This window comes from Saimiri boliviensis, chromosome 2, assembly GCF_048565385.1.
Source record: "Saimiri boliviensis isolate mSaiBol1 chromosome 2, mSaiBol1.pri, whole genome shotgun sequence".
Taxonomy (NCBI): Eukaryota; Metazoa; Chordata; class Mammalia; order Primates; family Cebidae; genus Saimiri; species Saimiri boliviensis.
In genome coordinates this window covers 83,794,610-83,813,737 of record NC_133450.1, presented here as the reverse complement: position 1 = coordinate 83,813,737, position 19,128 = coordinate 83,794,610, and the positions used below count along the sequence as shown (strand labels likewise).

The 19,128-nt window shown below is 37.2% G+C and overlaps 1 protein-coding gene across 8 annotated transcripts in view; it reads right to left on the bottom strand.

The window, feature by feature from the left end:
• Window positions 1-809: 809 nt before the first annotated feature.
• Window positions 810-19,128, bottom strand: part of TMEM87A (transmembrane protein 87A) — a 57,932-nt gene continuing 39,613 nt past the window's right edge. For 5 of the 8 annotated variants that reach the window (XM_010339588.3, XM_074393811.1, XM_074393813.1 and 2 more), the window contains 7 exons: window positions 18,369-18,427; window positions 17,486-17,589; window positions 11,057-11,130; window positions 10,577-10,638; window positions 8,995-9,050; window positions 8,398-8,428; window positions 810-2,031 (listed from right to left, as the gene is read on the bottom strand). In XM_010339588.3, coding sequence (XP_010337890.1) covers window positions 1,990-2,031; window positions 8,398-8,428; window positions 8,995-9,050; window positions 10,577-10,638; window positions 11,057-11,130; window positions 17,486-17,589; window positions 18,369-18,427 — 428 coding nt within the window. In that variant the 3' untranslated portion in view covers window positions 810-1,989. The remainder of the gene's footprint in view (window positions 2,032-8,397; window positions 8,429-8,994; window positions 9,051-10,576; window positions 10,639-11,056; window positions 11,131-17,485; window positions 17,590-18,368; window positions 18,428-19,128) is intronic. The other 3 variants (XM_074393812.1, XM_074393820.1, XM_074393816.1) reach the window with 1 other exon arrangement.

Below are 19,128 nucleotides of genomic sequence, written 5' to 3'. Positions count from 1 at the left end.
GTCAGTTTCTTCATGTGTAAACTAGGAATATTTGTCCATCTTTACCAAATGCTATTCTGATAATCAAGTGAAAGTACACTTTCAAGTAATCAGAAACACAAAAATTGGTAAACAAATCCTGTTATAGCTGATTTTCACCACAGAAGCTGATTACCTGCTTGAAAATTAAAAATTACCAGCTGTTGTGCTGGAAGTTCTAGTACTTTTAGTTCAGGCCCAAAACCAAAATAAACAATATAAACCCTAATTTAACAGATCAGTGTAAAACTATAAATTCCTTCTGAACCTGTCCTAAGAAATGACACACCATATCCATTCCCAGCAATACAGAAGGTGATGAGCAGAATTATCAGGGCCCAGGCTATAGAATTTTTACTATATACTCCTGCTTAACACAATGGGTTTTTTTTCCTAGTCTCAAGAGAGTATCAAACCAGCCTCAAAAAATATTTCACCAACTATCCTGCTGCATTATAACTATTACTCATCTGCTAAGTTTTAATATGCAATAGCAGCATACAACAATACCACCACCCTTTGCCTAATGAGTTAGCATGAGAATCTAGTCAGTTGTTAGACTGCTGTTCCTCAGAGATACTTCCTAGGAAATTTTTAAAATTACCAGAGCAAAGAGCTGTAGAGAAACGATTTAAGGGTTAACAACTTTCACTGCAGTATAAGTTAGTGAAGATTGTGGTCATGTGGTCATTGGTTTTAACAGAAAGTAAGAATCTAGAATAAAAGTCATAGAAAATTTTTTTTCATGAGTTTGAGAAAAACAAAAAGTTTGGAAAAAAATAAAACAGATATTAATTTTTGTTAAAATTTTTTATATTAAAAAGTGGCATGAACTTTTTATGTAGAACAAAAATCTTGGGAAGGCAAAATTGGATAAAACCATTAAAACAGAAATAGAGTGCTTCAAATGAATCCCATCACCTCGTGACGTCCTTTATAAACAGCCTCTAACCCAATACCAGCTACCAGAATAGTCCATCCTAAAGAAAAAGCAGCAGTCCAGGGCCTCCAAGCTACTTCATGCAATAACTGTTTAAATTAAGCCAGCAGGACCTGTTTCCTTTGTATAAGCACCCACTTCTGAAGCATTACAGTTCCTCTAGCACGGTTCTCAATCACAGCACATGGAGCACCTCTCTGCAAAAAGGCAAACAAAACAATGTCTAGGACCCTGCAATGCCACCCTTGGAGGCTTACAAAACAGTAGTTAAAAGTTTCGGTCAGAGTGTGCACCACATTGCCAGCAATGGGATGTGTCACAATAGCAGATGTCAAAAGAGTTAAGCTAATATTTCTCTTTAAAGTACATCTGAAATAGAAAAATCTTTAATATACACCATTTGTAAACAAAATTGCACTTGATTTTGCTTTTTTAAATGATCTAAATCATACTGTAACAGGTTTTTTTTTCCCCTCTCTTTTGATTATTGATAGAACTATGGCTCCTTAACTCAGAAGGGCCCTTTTTTCTCAACAACCTCTGCAAGATGTAACCTTGACTTCCCAGGACATTAAAAGGTAGTTAACAATTACCCCCATCACCTATGTAACTCCCTAAATAAATAAAAATTACAGGCAGTTGCTCCTGGAGATTACATATTATGGTGTTGATGACAGTCCTTTAGAAGACGTTAAACTTTTTAGTTTGAAAGATTAAAAAAATGAAACATTACAGAAAGTTCAGGAACAACACACTTAAGTTGCATGAACATCCATGTCAGAGTCTGTGAGGAAAGGGGGCATCAGTGTTGTAAATAAGAAGCTTGTAGATTTTTCTCATTCAATGAACTTGTTTTCACTAAGATGTTCTCTTTGTTCTGACACCTCTTGCCAATTCCAATGCCCAAAGATCAAGGAACAGATCAGGATGTCATTGCCTCCTTTAATCCCATGGAGCAGTACAGAAGACTGACAGAGATACTGATCTCTTCCCTGATAGTAGCCATCTTCAACTGCAAATCTTCTCATTCCTTACTCCATTTTGGACCTTTCAAAGTGTGTGATCATTCGTTCCTGCAGAAAAAAATGTTTATTAGGTTAAAATGGTCTACATTCCAAATATCTTCCATACAGACTATCCAAGCAAACATTTTCCATAGTACTTGCTTATGTTAAATGTTTACGAAATAATTCCTAAACATTTATGAAGATTCTGAACATACAAATGTCCAGACCTTACCCAAGAACAACTAAATCAAAAGCTCTAGGCTTCTGGACAGCAAATCACCACTCAGAAGGAAATGCATAGAGTCAGTTAAGATGACTAAACAAATATTTGCATAAGATTAGGCTTTAATAAAAATGTATACCTCCTTTAATTCAGGTATTTAACTTGAAGAACCAGCGAAGGGCAAAGATCTAGTTATAACATTTAGCCTTGTAATAAATATTAGAAAGAATCCAGTGTCCAAAAATATAAGGCTGTAAAAACAAAGTAGGATATATCCTTACAATTAAATATTACATACTCATTAAAATTATATTGGATTTAAAAGTTCTAGAGACCTGTTCTACAACATGTGGGCATAGTTAACATTTTGCACTTTAGAATGGTTAGGAGGGCAGATTTGTTATGTCTTTTTTACAATTTTTTAAAATAATGTAAAAAATAAAATTACATTTAATTTAATAAAGTATTTACAGTATTCCATTTAAATTAAAATAATCCATGTACTACCCTTAGATTTCCCTTCTTTGGCAATTTTCTACCTTAGAGTTAATTTTTTGTCGTTTTTCTTTTGCTTCATTTGCTAAGTACCTCTCACTATTGTATCACAAACTGACAGAACTATAAATCATTTTTTAATATAATCAATCACATCAGAAAATCTATAGATGTTTCCCTTTTTCTTAGAAATATCCTTTCCGACGCTCTCTATTCTCCTACTCCATCCAAGCCTGTTGCCCAGCTGCCAACCGGAGAATTTCTTCCATCATACTGGGAATTTTTCTTGTCTCTGGGTGTTGGACCCTTTATTTCCTAGATCTCAAGTCTTTTTCTTAGTTTCCTCATTTTTGTGGAGAACATTTTCCACTACTTTCCTCAGAAAATGCATACAGGACATCGATTACTTTACTTCTTGTGTGACTGAAAACATCTTTATTTTACCCTTATAATGACAGTCGAGTACAGAATTCTAGGCTGAAAATAATTTTCCTCAGAATTCAGTGGCATTGTTCTGGCTTCCAAAGATGCTGCTGAAGAGCCTTATGCCATTTTGATTACTGGTCCATCATGTAAATTGTTTCTCCTATCATTCATTTAAGTTCTTTTTCAGTTTTAAGTGAAAAAAAAAGTCTTGGAGAAAATGATGTCAGCAAGATGACAGAACAGGAAGCCCTGGGCCCTCCTTCCCACTATAGACACATTGATTCAATAATACATGGAATAATTCCCTTTGTGAGAAATCCAGGAACCAGTTGAGGGTCTCCTGCACTATAGGAGAGCATGAAACCAGCTGTATCAAAGTCAGCAGAAAAATCTGAGGTATCCTCTTGCCATAATTCTTCCCCTCCCATGGACCCAGTACAGCACCACATGATAGGAAACCCTCAGCTCCCAGCTTCTTTTTGGAGAGGGAAGGAAATGACTGGAATGTCCATCCAACATTCTAACTTTTCTGGAACCTGCACAAGAGACTGTTTTCTGTCTTGCCTGAGTTTGAGGTCTAACAACAAAGGGCCCAGGTTGGCAGTTGCTGAAATCAAAAGTGGAAGTTTGGACTAGCAAGCATGAGCTCACAACAGCCCCTCCCCCAGTACAGTACAGAGTAAGCAGGTAGAATCCCCAACATCCCCAAATCCCAGCTTTTCCCTAGGGAAGGCAGTTGGACTGTGAAAATGTTCCAACTTTGCAAGAGGTTACCTGGAGAATGGTTTCTGTAGGAAACGGTTTGAAGCACAGATGGGACTAGCATACTTTAGGTGCCTGGGGGCCAGAGTGAACAAAAAAAAGAGCTGGGCTATGCCATGGGCTCCAGAAGACTCATGATACAGCACATAAACACAAAAGGGAGAAAGAGATTATAAATTCCTGGGCGGGGGAGAAGGAACCCAGCAAATCCCTCTGATTGGCAATATATATGCAGAAGTTCAGAAAAGACACATACAGAGTGGGTTAGAGAGGCCCTCGGAATCTCCAAGCAGGATGATTGGTGAGGGTGTTCTCCTGTACAATCCCAGTCCATGAACACTGGAAAATGTAGCTGTCTTTTCTAATGCACTGAAGCCAACACAAAGAATTAGGGAAAACGGAGAATCAGACAAACATGGGCCAAACAAAGGAGTAAGATAAATCTCTGGAAACCAACCCCAATGAAACAGAGGTATAGGAAATATTTGAAAGAGAATGCTAAATAACTATCATGAAGATGTTCAACAAACTCAGGAAAACAATACATGAACAAAGTGAGAATTTCAACAAAAATATAAAAAATCTTTCTAAAAATATTCTAACAAATTGGATAACCTAGAAAAAACATAATTCCTAGAAGCATACAACCTACCAAGACTGAATCATCAAAGGAAAGAAAATCTGGAAAAAGAAAAAAACAAAAAAAAAAACAAAAAACACACACACACACACACAACCTGATAAGACCCACAAGAAAGAAAATTCTATCAGTAATCAAAAATATCCCAACAAAAAAGTAACTGAGGACCAGAAGGCTTCTTTGACTGAGGCCTACGAAATTTTTAAAGACAAAGTAACAAGAATCCTTCTTAAACTTTTCCAAAACAATTGAAGAGGAAAAATTTATTTGGAAGGAACTTACAAACTTATTCTATGAGTCCACTATTACCCTAATGCCAAAGCCAAACAAAGACATAACAAGAAAAAACAACAGGCCAATATCTCTGACGAGCACAGATGCAAAATCTTCAACGAAATACCGGAAAACAGAATTCAATGGCATATTAAAAGAATCATACACTATGACCAAGTGGAACAAAATAGAAAGCCCAGAAATAAAAATACACATATATGGTCAACTGGTCTTCGAAAAGACAGACAACACTACACAGTGGGGAAACTGACAGTTTCCTCAACAAATGGTGCTGAAAAAAACTAAATATTTGCATGAGAAAGAATGAAAGTAACACATCTTCACTACATACAAAAATCAACTCAAAATAGATTAAAGACTTAAGACAACTCAAACAAATTAAAGAATTAGACATAAGATCTGAAATCACAAGAAATCATTGCCAAGGCCAATTTCAAGCTTACTTGAAACTTCCTAGAAGACAACATAAGCTTCTTGAAATTGGCCTTGGCAATGACTTCTTGGCTATGACACCAAAAGCAGAAAGCAACAAGAACAAAACAGACCAATGGGACTACATCAAACTAAAAAGCTTCTGCAGAGCAAGGGAAGCACGCAACAGACTGAAAGGCAACCTACAGAAGTGGAGAAAATATTTCCATACCACATACAGTCATGTATCAGTTAATGACAGGGATACATTCTGAGAAAGGTATCATTAGGCAATTTCACAGTTGTGTAAACTTCACAGAGTATACTTACACAAATCTAGATGTTATACACCCTACTATGGACCTTGGCCATATGGTATAAGCCTACTGCTCTAGGCAAAAAAAACCTGTACAGCATGTTACTGTACTGAATACCAAAGGCAACTGGAACACAATGGTAAGTATTTGGGTATCTAAAGATATCTAAACATTGAAAAAGTACAGTAAAAATACAGTATTTGCCGGGCGCGGTGGCTCAAGCCTGTAATACCAGCACTTTGGGAGGCCGAGGCGGGTGGATCACGAGGTCAAGAGATCGAGACCATCCTGGTCCACATGGTGAAACCCCGTCTCTACTAAAAATACAAAAAACTAGCTGGGCGTGGTGGCGCGTGCCTGTAATCCCAGCTACTCAGGAGGCTGAGGCAGGAGAATTGCCTGAACCCAGGAGGCGGAGGTTGCGGTGAGCTGAGATCGTGCCATTGCACTCCAGCCTGGGTAACAAGAGCGAAACTCCGTCTCAAAAAAAAAAAAAAAAAAAAAAAAAAATACAGTATTATTATCTTTTGGGACCACTGTCATATATGTGGTCTGCTGCCGACGGAAATGTGGCATATGACAATATCTGATAAGGGTTAATACCCAAAATACGTAAGAAACCCCTACAATTCAACAGCAAAAATATCAACTAACCTGATTAAAAACTGGGCCGGGGACCGGAATAGACGTTTCTCATAAGAGGGCATCCAAATGGTTGACAGGTATATTAAAAAATGCTCATCATCACTAATCATCAATGAAATGCAAACCAAAACCACAAGGTATCATCTCACACCTGTTAGGATGGCCCTTATCAAAAATCAAAAAGTAACAAATGTTGGCAAATAAAGAAATTCGAACCCCTGTGCATTGCTGGTGGAAATGTAAAATATGTAGTGCAACCACTACAGAAAAAAAGCACCAAAGTGCCTCAAAATTTAAACAACTACTACCATATAATCCAGTAATCCCACTTTATATATATACATAAAAGAAATCAAGCAGGATCTCAAAGAAAAATGTGTACTCCCAAGTTCACTGCAACACGACTCACAATAGCCTAGATACAGAAATAAGGCAAGTGGTCACTGACAGATAAATGGACGAAGACAACATGTTACATATATACAATGGAATACTAGTCAGCCTTAAAAAGGAAGGAAATTTTGACACATGCTACAACTTAACTAAATTTTGAAGACATTATGCTAAGTGAAATAAGCAAGCCACAGGAGGACAAATACTGCATGATTCTACTGATAAAAGTTATCTAAAATAGAACTCACAAGAGGAAAGTAGAATGGTAAATACCAGGGGCTGGGGGAGAGGAAAAGGAAAAGTTGCTATCAACAGGTATAAAATTTCAGTTAAACAAGATGAAAATGTTCTAGAGATCTGCTGTATAATATGTGCTTATACATAACAATAATGTAATGTACACTGAAGCAATTAGGAGGGTAGATTTCATTGTTATGTTTCCTTACACAAAAACGCCTTATGTATACTTTAAAAATCTTGCAGTTTTTTCAGAGGAAAATATAACAGATGGCTGCATTCAGTGCCACCAAACTACTATAGTAAACTTGCATTCCTATGAAGGGCACAATCAGGTTTCGCTTAAGCAGCCCTCTCTGGTTATAGCAGCTCATGAAGAGCTGAAGTCAAAGGGAAGCCCTAAAGGTGAATAATTAGCAGAGGAAGACCTCAAGAGGGAGATGTGGCAACAGTAGAATATACCACCGAAAGCAAAGTGTTATGTAGTTAGGTTCAAATCTGAATGGTAGAGTTTTCAATTATTTCAATGCATAGAACAGCTAAGGAATTTTGATACTGTATATGATGTGTCAAATATCATGTCAGTGGGAAATGAACAAATCAATTTTAGCAGCCAATTCAACACAATGAATCAGAATCAGGCAAAAGGCTTCTTGAAATTTAAAAAAAAAAAAAAAAAAAAAATTCTAGAATGACCTAATATTCAGAACATGTCCAGAACTAGTTTCCATGAACTCAGGCCACAATTCCCCTCCTTTTTTTTTTTTGAAATGGGTTCTCACTCTTTCACCCAGGCTGGAGTGGCATGATCTTGGCTCACTGCAACCTCCACCTTCAGGGCTCAAGCGATCCTCCTAGGTCAGCCTTCCAAGTAGCCAGACTACAGGTGTGCACCACCATGTCCCACTAATTTAGTACATTTTGTAGAGAGAGGGTTTCACCATGTTGCCCAGGTTGGTCTCAAACTTCTGATCTCAAGTGTTCCTCCTGTCTCAGCCTCCTGAGGTGCTGGGATTACAGGCATGAGCTACTGCACCTGGCCCACAATTCTAATGTAAGACTTCATGTGAAGTCTTCTAGATTAACTGTATGGAGGCAAAGTAAAAGATTAAAAACATAAATATTAGAGGTACTATTATAATCCTTACTATCTGAAGAAGGTAGTGACATAGATAATATTAAATAACAGGTAACAATTTATATTTTGTTTTGGTCCACTATATTTCTTTCTCAGTATTTTTCCTTATTATTTTTGCTACCATCAGATTAAGGTTAAATTTGCATTTCTTGCAGACAAAAGTACTAGATGGTGAAGGGTACTGTATTTACTACCAAATTTAAACAAAAATATTGTGAAGTCTGACCATGTAACTTAAAAAAGTGGAACATATATAGACAGATGCAAAAAAGGAAAGATTCTTCAATGTTTGAAATCTATTAGTATTTCTATTCTTATCTTTTTAAACTATATAAACTTTAGTTTTCAGGCCATTACTGAGTCAATAAGTAGAATCTCTCTGAACAGATGATTCATGACTTTTTATTTAGTTACTAGATAAACAATTTATGCACATGATTTGAATACTAACCTCATCTGAATCGAGAAGGGCTGGAAGTGCTCTGCAGAGAGAGAAAAATACTCAATTGAACAATGTAAAACAACGCCATAAATGGTTCATAAAAAAACACTGGAATAATTAATGCAATTTTAAAGCTTTTTTACAATTATCTAAGATTTTCATTTTATTAATGGCCCTTTTAGGGAAAAAAAAAAAGCAAATACAATAACCAACAGCTACAGAAACTGTATAGGAAAAAAAACACGTTTTGCAATGTGACAGGACCAATATGTCATTAAAATTATGGCCTTGGAAAGGAACTAAAAATTTTCAAAAGGATTATCCCATTCATTTTAAGATCTACTACATAGCCAAATCTTTCTGAGCAGACATGTCATCTGAATGAATAAACCCAATTATTTTTGTTTGCAGATTATTACTATTCTTTTAATTATTTTTCAGTATCGTGTATTCTCATGAGTATGCTCTTTAACTTGCTCATTTAAAATAACAAAGTGGTACTAACTTTGAAATAGGATTCTTGTGGTAATCATTCAAAAACTTACACATGTGTCACAGATACTAACTTTGAAATAGGATTCTTGTGGTAATCATTCAAAAACTTACACATCTGTCACAGAAGAAGGAACATTCTCTTCTACCCACTTCAAATCATCTTCCTGCTGGGAACATACAAATTTTAGCTACTTGTTACTAAAATGCACTATGCAACACATTTCAAGTAAGGACATAAAGGTCTTAAATCTTGTCTTTCGTAAATCTGTAGTAGTACATTCACAAATGGGACTGCTGATAGAAAAGTCAAATATTTTAATTTTTAAAAACTTTAAAAAAAATCCCTTTGACCAACATCTCCCCAATTCTCTCACAGCCCTTGGTAACCACCACTCAACACTCTGGTTCTAGGATTTCAACTTTTTTGGATTTGACATAAGTGAGATCATGTGGTATTTGTCTTTATGTGCCTGGCTTACTTTGCTTAACACAGTATCTTCTAGGCTTCTTCGCACTGTCGTGAATGACAAGATTTCCTTCTCTTCTGTGTCTAAATAGTATTCCACAGTATATCTAAATACACCACATTTTCCTTATCCATTCATCTATTGATGGACATGCAGGTTGATTCTGTATCTTGGCTACTGTGAATAATGCTGCAATGAACATGAGAGTGGAGTGCAAGTTATCCGTGACATAGTGATTTCATTTCCTTCAGATATATACCCAATAACGTAAATGCTGAATCATAAGGTAGTTCTATTTTTAATTTTGAGGAACCTCCATAATATTTTCCATAATGGCTATACAAACTTACATTCCTATTAACAGTGTACAAGGGTTCCCTTTTTTTACATAACCTTGCCAACACTTGTTATTTCTTCTTTTTGATAAATGCCATTCAGGGCCAGGAGCAGTGACTCACGCCTGTAATCCCAGAACTTTGGGAGGCCGAGGCGGGAGGATCACGAGATCAAGAGATCGAGATCATCCTGGCCAACATGGAGAAACCCCGTCTCTACTAAAAAAAACCACAAAAATTAGCTGGGCGTGATGGCACATGTCTATTATCCCAGCTACTCAGGAGGCTGAGGCAGGAGAATTGCTTGAAACTGGGAGGCGTAGGTTGCAGTAAGCCAAGATTGTGTCACTGCACTCCAGCCTGGCGCCTGGCAACAGAGCAAGACTCTGTCTCAAAAAACAAACAAACAAACAAACAAATGCCATTCACACAGGTGTGAGGTGTTTTAATTTGCATTTCCCTATTAGTAATGACGAAAATTTTTTCATATACTTATTGATCATTTGTAGGTCATATGTTAAGAAATGTATATTCAGGTTCTTTGCCCATTTTTAAACTGAGCTATTTGTTTTCTTGCTATTGAGTTGAGTTCCTTATATAAATTCGATATTAACTCCTTAACAGACGCAATGTTTGCAAATGTTTTCTCCCATTCTGTAGGTTGTTTTTTCACTCTGTTAATTGTTTCCTTTGCTGTGCAGAAGCTTTATAGTTTGATGTACTCTCACTTCTCTATTTTTGCTTTGTTCCCTTTGCTTTTGGGGTCATATACAAAAAAAATCACTGCCAAGACCAATGTCATGGAGCTTTCCTCCTATTTTCTTCTAATAGTTCTACTGAGGGCTGGAAGATGAAGCAAAGAACACAGAATAATGGAAAAGTCATACTTACTGCTTTGCTAACTTTACTATTTCCATTGGGTTCTTGTTTGGTACTTCTCATTTTCATTCCTTCTGTAGAAAATAAATGTACACTGGTTAACTTTGTGAATAGACCAACAACGACTGCAAAATGGATCCAGAACTTTTTTTTTCTTTTTCAAAATTAAAAGCCCCGAGGTTACATATTTATCAGTTTTATTTTAGGCTTGCTAACACTTGTGAAGTATACAACAGATGTTTCTCCATCTTTACATGTATGCTAGAAAGTTCAAAGCAAAAATTTTAGCTCACTTCCAGCAAGTAAAATAGATACTTAATATGCAATTACTTACTAAACTTACCATGGCTTCATCTTAAGATTCACACCCTTATTTTCTTTACCCTAACTTCATCCCACACTAAATATGGGAACAATACAGTTATAAAATAAGTAACGTACTTATATAAAAAGATATTTAAAGTACTAATCAAAGGTGAATTTTATCACTACCAAAGCTTTCTTTCAGCATAGGTTCCTTTTGTTCATCCTCTTCCTCTTCCTCAGACAATGGTGAAAAGGCAAACCTAACAGAACCAAAGTAGAACAGAAGGAAAAAAATTAGTGAACTTCAAAAACTGCCATCCTATTTGCATTTTACAAAACTAATTATTGACACTGCAATTATAGTAATTAATTAAATCAGTTTAATAATAAAATTTCTTCCCCATTTGAAAGCTTTTAATTGCCTATATTAGCAAGAGAGAAGCAGGACAGTATTATTGTATTTATGAGTGCACACTGAGCTAGAACACTACCTTTGACGTTAGACTAGTTACTTAATCTGTCTGTACCTAGTTCCCTAATCTGTAAATAAGGGGGTAATAAAACATTACTCATAAGGGTGTTTTGTAAAAGTAAGTCATTATAAATAAGGTGCTTAGAACAATACCTGTTACATTTAGCAGGCATTTAACAAATGTTCATTCTTACGTATCAAACAGAGTTAGGCAAATTCTCATTTAATTTAAAATCACAGCCTTCAAACTGGGTGTTAAGAGAAGGGAGGCCTATTCCAGGTAATTAAAAATTTCAGTTTACAAGTGGGGAACTCAGAAGACGAAGGCCTGATCTGGTGTATCTCAGATGCCTTTCCTTAACAACTTCCAAGAGATTCAGCAAAGCAGACAGGTAATTCCTAGAATGCTTTAGCTTTGACCTCACTCTATACTTCCCATTTTATTGTTACCTACTATTTTCATTCTACCTTGTTTTTAAATTTCCCTTACATGATCAAAATTCTTAATAAACTAGGAATAGAAGGGAACATCTATAAATCATTAAAAGGTAACAAATTCTATGGTAAATATCATAGTTGATGATATATGAGAAGCATTTGATGTCAGAGTAAAGATGAGAAGGCCCATTGTCATTGACTCTATTCACTATTATACATGAGGGCTTGGCCAAACTAGTAACGTATGAATCAAACAGACGCAGGAAGATTATATGGCAAGAAAGGAAAACATAATCATTACTTTAGACAAAAACCTATCTGAAGAGAAAATGTGGAAATTATCAGAACAATATAGCAACAGGAAGGTTGCTGGGCATAATATACATTAAAAAGGCTGGGGCTGGGTGCAGTGGCTCATGCCTGTAATCCCAGCACTTTGGGAGGCCGAGGTGGGTGGATCACGCGGTCAAGAGACCAAGACCACCCTGGCCAACATGGTGAAACCCTGTCTCTACTAAAAATACGAAAAATTAGCCGGACGTGGTGGCACATGCCTGTAATCCCAGCTACTTGGGAGGCTGAGACATGAGAATTGCTTGAACCCAGGAGGTGGAGGTTGCGGTGAGCCGAGAATGCGCCACTGCACTCCAGCCTGGGCAGTAAGAAACTCCGTCTCAATTTAAAAAAAAAAAAAAAAAAAAAAAAAAAAAAAAAGCTGGGCGTGGTAGCTCATGCCTGTAACCCCAGCACTTTGGGAGGCTGAGGAGGGCAGATCACTTGAGGTCAGGAGTTTGAGACCAGCCTGGCCAACATGGTGAAATCCTATCTCTACTAAAGATACAAAAAAATCAGCTAGGCATGATGGCGGGCACCTATAATCTCAGCTACTTGGGAGGCGGAGGCAGAAGAATCGCTTGAACCTCAGAAGTGGAAGTTGCAGTGAGCCAAGATCACGCCACTGTACTCCAGCTTGAGTGACAGAGCAAGACTCCGTCTCAAAAAAAAAAAAAAAAAAGTGTAAAAAATCAAAAGACAATTAACTGTCAGGAAATACATGCAATACTTACAACAAACAACATACTGGCACACAATAGAAATTCCTACAAATTGGGCCTGGCATGGTGGTTCATGCCTGTAATCCCAGCAACCTGGGAGGCCGAGGGAAGCAGATCGCTTGAACTCAGAAGTTCAAAACCAGCCTGGGCAACACAGTGAAACCCTGTCTCTACAAAAAAATATAAAGATTAGCCCAGTGTGGTGGTGCACACCTCTGATCCCAGCTACTCAGGAACCTGAAGTGGGAGGATCATTTGAGCCCAGGAGATGGAGGGTGTAGGGAGCCGAGATTACACCATTATACTCTAGCCTTGGCTTCAGAGCAAGACCCCATCTCAAAATAAACAAATTCCTACAAATCAATACATAAGTGATTGTTATGGTCTGAATGTTTGTCCCTTCCAAAACTCATGTTGAAACCTAATTCCCAATGTGACAATGTTGGGAGTTGGGCCTAACGGAAGGCTTTTAGGTCATGAGGGCTCCACCCTCATGAATGAATTAATGCTATTATATACAGGTATTGATCGACTTACGACCTATGCAACTTACGACCATTCGACTTTACAACCACAATAGCTAGCCATGACTGCTCCGCCTCTGGCAGCTCAAACGTGGCCCAGCTGGGCGTACGACAGTGAGGACCAGCCTCTGGCAGCACTACCATCTCCGCGTGCACCATTTCAACTGTTATCCCAGACTCGGTACAGCAATTTGTGTTTTGTACATGTTTATACATTCTGATATGTTTTGCAATTGGGAAAATGTTTCCTATGGTATTTTTTACACCTGTATTTTGTATTTTTATATGCACCTGTATTTTGTAATTTTGTATGTTTTGCAAATATTAAATCAGTTGTACTGGTAATGCAGTGTTTTACTTAAACCTGACGAATGTAAAAATAAGAAACAAAATGGTGTAGAGATGATACAAATAGCATAAAATGAACAAAGAAAATTATGATATATAACAATAATGAATGAAAATTATGATAAAATGTGACTTAAAGATTTTTATAACATCATTTCACAGTACTGTACATATAGCCTACTCAACTTACGACCAAATCGTGTTATGACCGGTCTGTCGGAACGCATCGTGGTCGTAAGTCGAGCACTAGCTGTAAAGGGTTTTCTGGAGTGGGTTCTCCCTCTTGCCTTTCCACCTTCTGTCATGTGATGACCCAGTAAGAAAGCCCTCACCAGATGCTGACACTATGAGCCAACAAATTTCTGTTCATTATAAACAAGCTAGTCTGTGGTATTTTGCATAGCAGCACAAAATGGATGGAGACAATGATCAATAAGCCAATTAAAAAATAAGCTAAAGTTACAACCCTTATATGCAAAAAGTAGCAATAGTAATTCTCATCCACCAAATCTGCCAAAATTAAATAAAATGATACGAAATAAAATGAGGGAAGAAGAAAAAAATCCCTCCCATACCACTGTTGTTAAATACGCAATTTCTTTCAGGTTTCTTTTGGAAACATAATCTGGAAATATTTTAAAAATTAAAAATACACATACCCTTTAACCTAACAAATCCAAGCCTACTCATTAAATATGTCTTGAGCACGTACAAGTGTGTAGTGAGAAATTAACTTTCATTAACTAATGTGAGGTAATCTCTATGCCCATAAAATGTCCTGTCTTTATTTGCCTGGGGACTTTGGCTGACAGTCTAACAGTATGGTTTAAGATAAGGACATTGGATCATGCTATTTCAGCTCTGACCTCCAAAAGAAATGGTATTAACCTGACTGCCAGGAGGGGTTGGAAACTAAAACAGCAACAGAGACAGTATGTGATTGAGTCCCAGTAAAAAATTTGGACACTGAAGATGCAAATGGGTTTCCCTCATTGGCAATAGTCTGTGCATACTGTCACATATTAACATTGCCCTAAAAATCTTGAGTGCTGAGCATTAATCAGGCTTCCTGGACAGAAACAATGTGTTACATTTTTGGTGCTGGGGAAAAGAGTGACTTAATGTACTTCTGCAGAACAGGGATAGAACATAAGAAAGAAAATACAGATTTCTCCAGACTCTTACCTGGTATTACCATTTTGTTGTAATAAATCTTAACTGTAAGTATAACTATATGCTGTATCCCATGAGACCTTCTAGTAAATATCTGAACATCAGGGTGGTCTTGAGGACCCTGACACACCTCAATTGGAAATATCCCAAATGCCCATTAATAAGAGAACATATTAATTTAACTGAACTACATATGTCCGGTGTTTATGCTATCCATGAAAATGAATGAGTTGAATTAAATCTGTTACACTGAATCTCCGCAATGTACTGTTACAAGAGTAAAGGAAGATTCCATACATGAACAGGGAAAAGGCACATTATAATACACAGTTAACACTGAAGTCATGGAGAATGGGGGCAATGTTTTAAAAGAAAAGGGAAAAAAGGAAGAGGGAAGGTAATGAAGAACATTTTTTAATGACTGAGGAAGGGAAAATATTTAAACACAAATATAGCTAGTAAGAAAATCAACAGGCTAATATAAAAGAAGGGTGTCCAGAATGTAATGTTCTTTCTAAACAGAGTGATTTCAGATCTCATTTCTTTTGTGACTTTTCTCTATTCTTTGACTTTTTTTGATAAACACATATAAAGTGCATAGTTTGAAATGACAACAAGGTCATTTTCATGGAGTAAAAGGATTTCACCTATTTTCTATCTTAATCTTTCATTGATAAGTCTGTTTATAAAATTAACTATTTAGTTATACCATCTTATCCTTTTCCTTCTTTGGTGGTATGGGGGTTTAATATAGGCTCTTGGCCAGGCGCGGTGGCTCAAGCCTGTAATCCCAGCACTTTGGGAGGCTGAGGCGGGTGGATCATGAGGTCGAGAGATCGAGACCATCCCGGTCAACATGGTGAAACCCCGTCTCTACTAAAAATACAAAAAATTAGCTGGGCACGGTGGCGCGTGCCTGTAATCCCAGCTACTCAGGAAGCTGAGGCAGGAGAACTGCCTGAACCCAGGAGGCGGAGGTTGCGATGAGCCGAGATCGCGCCATTGCACTCCTGCCTGGGTAACAAGAGCGAAACTCCGTCTAAAAAAAAAAAAAAAATATATATATATATATATATAGGCTCTTAACGTTTAAATGCAAATGAGGGGGGAAAAGGCAGGGGGAAGGCATAAATATTCACAAAATAAAGATAGGCAGTTCCTAAATGACTGAAATGTGCCTATAGTTGGACAAATCAAATTCACATGGATTTTTAATTTCAAAGTTACGTAGGTTTTAATTTTACGCTTTCTATCATTACAAAGTGAGCTGGGCTACTGGTTACGGAATTTTTCCTTCTAGACACTAGACAGGAGAAACTCGCTATAAGTGACACAATTTTATCTTTTTTTCTTTGAGACAGAGTCTTGCTCTGTTACCCAGGGTGGAAGGCAGTAGCACTATCTTGGCTCATTGCAACCTCCACCTCTGGGATCAAGTGATTCTCATGCCTCAGCCTCTGGAGTAGCTGGGATTACATGTGTGCACCACTATGCTCAGCTAATTTTTGCATTTTTAGAAGAGACAAAGAGGTTTTGTCATGTCAGCCAGGCTGGTCTCAAACTCCTGGGCTCCTGTGATCTGCCCACATTGGCTTCCCAAAGCGCTGGGATTATAGGTATGAGCCACTGTGCCTGGTTAACACAACATATTATATATCTATCTCCTTTGTTTATTATACAAATACTTACAAGCATACTTGGTTTTATGGTGCCTCATTCTATTGTGCTTCCCAGATTTTGTGGCAACTCTGTGTCAAGGAAGTCTATTGGTACCAATTTTCAACAGTAATGTGCTCACTTTGTGTGTCAGCATTTTTTTTTCAGATGTAGTTTAACTAGGCTGGGGTGCCGTGGCACGATCTGGGCTCACTGCAACCTCTGCCTTCCAGGTTCAAGCAATTCTCCTGCCTCAGCCTCCCAAGTAGCTGAGATTACAGGAGTCCACCACCATACCTGGCTAATTTTTGTATTTTTGGTATTTCATCATGGTGGTCAGGCTGGTCTCAAACTCCTGACCTCAGGTGATCCAACTGCCTCGGCCTCCTAAAGTGCTGGGATTATAGGCCACTGGGATTATGAGCCACTGTGCCCAACCCCTAGGTCAGCATTTTTTTTAAGCAATTAAGTGTTTTTAAATTAAGGTATGTACATTTTTTAGACATAATGCTATTGCACACATAGTAGGCTACAGAACAGTGTAAACACAACTTTAATATGCACTGGAAAAACCAAAGAACGTACATGACTCATGTTATTGAAGCATTTGTTTTACCATGATGATATGAACCCAGACTTGCAATTTATCTCCACAGTATGCCTGTATATTTATCACAAAATGTCAGAGATGAACGGAACCTCATGTCACTTGGTTTAACCCCCCTTCACTACATAGAAAGGAAACTAAGGCCAGAGAGGTGCAGAGGCCACATGCCAAAAATCATGAAGTAAGTTAAGAGAGCTGAGATAGGAACCCAGTTTGTCTGATTCTGGGCCCAGTGTTCCTTCCACTATATGACACAGCCCAGATACTGTCCCTCAGTGTACCACCCCTAATTGATGACATGGTCATCTCATGTTAGCAGAATAAACAGAAGAGTCCGAGAACCTCTGGTTGTTTGCAGATGGTCGCCAGAGAACCATGATGACAAAGAGGATCATGGAGAACAGCAAGCGCCAGATGGCATCATCTACCCACAGCTCTCGCCAGTCCTACAAAACGGGGAGAAGTACATTTATACACATTATCTAAACCCTTTGTTCATAAAGCCTTTGGCATAGAACAAAAGTCACTTATTTGTCCATTCAAGTTATATTTACTAAGAGCCTGCTATTTGCTTAGTACTGTGGTAAGTGTGGGAAAACAAAGTGCACGAATGTAGTTTTTGCCCTTGTAGTTCTTACCGTTTAAAAAAAAAAAAAAAGGCATCAATGGAACAGAGTATTTGTGAAAGCTCTGTCATCAGCCTGAGAAGCTTTAAGGGTTTTATGCAGGGTTAGAGAAAGTTACATCAGGTTGGTATAAGTTATAATTTTCATTTTCATTTATTTATTTATTTTTAACAAAATAGAGGCTTAGCTGCTTCTAAAGAAATCCTATTGGCCACAGTCTTTGAGCTCAGATCTTAAGGACATAGTTTCTATTCAGATTAGTATTATTTATACAAATGGTACTTAATATTTAGTATTCTGGACTTCTTAAAATTTTTAGTTAGGACTGGGTTACAGCATACTACAGTTATAACTTACAAAATTCTCTCCCAATATTGGGAGAATACAGTCAGATTAAACAAACAAAAAACTACTATAATACCAAGCACCATGATAGTACAGAATACTTAGGAGTAGGGAAGCATTATGACTCTCAGAGTAGAGAACTAGGCCTAATTTTTCATAAGGTATATATAACTTAAAAGAACCTTACCACTGTCACCAACATCATCAGTTGTTTATAAGACAGTACATTATTCATAAATGTGCTTAAAACTCACCGACTGACATGTCACTATTCTGAACTTCATGGTTGTCCAGATGATAAACACAATAGATGCTAACAGTAAATGAAAAACCAGGTCAGAGGATGAATGCTAGTTTACATCCCCAATTACATTCCCCCATTTCTGGTTAAGTGGAATCCCACACACCCCAAATCCCCAAATACATCACAATTCTATCAGTTATTTTAACAAACGTATTCAATACAAATTTACTATATACCTATTATCAGCAAGGCTCATGATACATACTCTGGTCAATCCTTTCTGTATTTAAAGAATAATTTGGTAATGATTTTATTTGCCATCTGGCTATATCAGTAACCATCGTGGCTGGAAAATAAGGTATTGGAAATATAGCTATTTCCGGCATTACCAATATAATTTTTTTCCTTTTATCCTTAGTATAGTAATGCTAATTTTTCTTTGGGTGGTCAGATGAAAAAAAAAAGATTGCCAAAATGACTGTAATATAAACAGAAGAGCTAGTTCCAATCAGAGATCAGATCTCACTATTCCTGGTACAAGGGCCATGAGGTAGGCAAATTAGCCTAGTTAGGTTATAGTCCACCTAATGTTAATTTTTCACATATGCTTGCTGACATATATAATGCACCATAATAGCAATGTACTCTACTCTAAAATTCTACAACTATTTAATAAAACTAAATAAACATGTGGTAATGTCTTCTAAAAGACGCACTCTCCGGCACTTAAGCTAACTAACCTCAAGAAAAAGAATGCCTCAAAAAAGAAT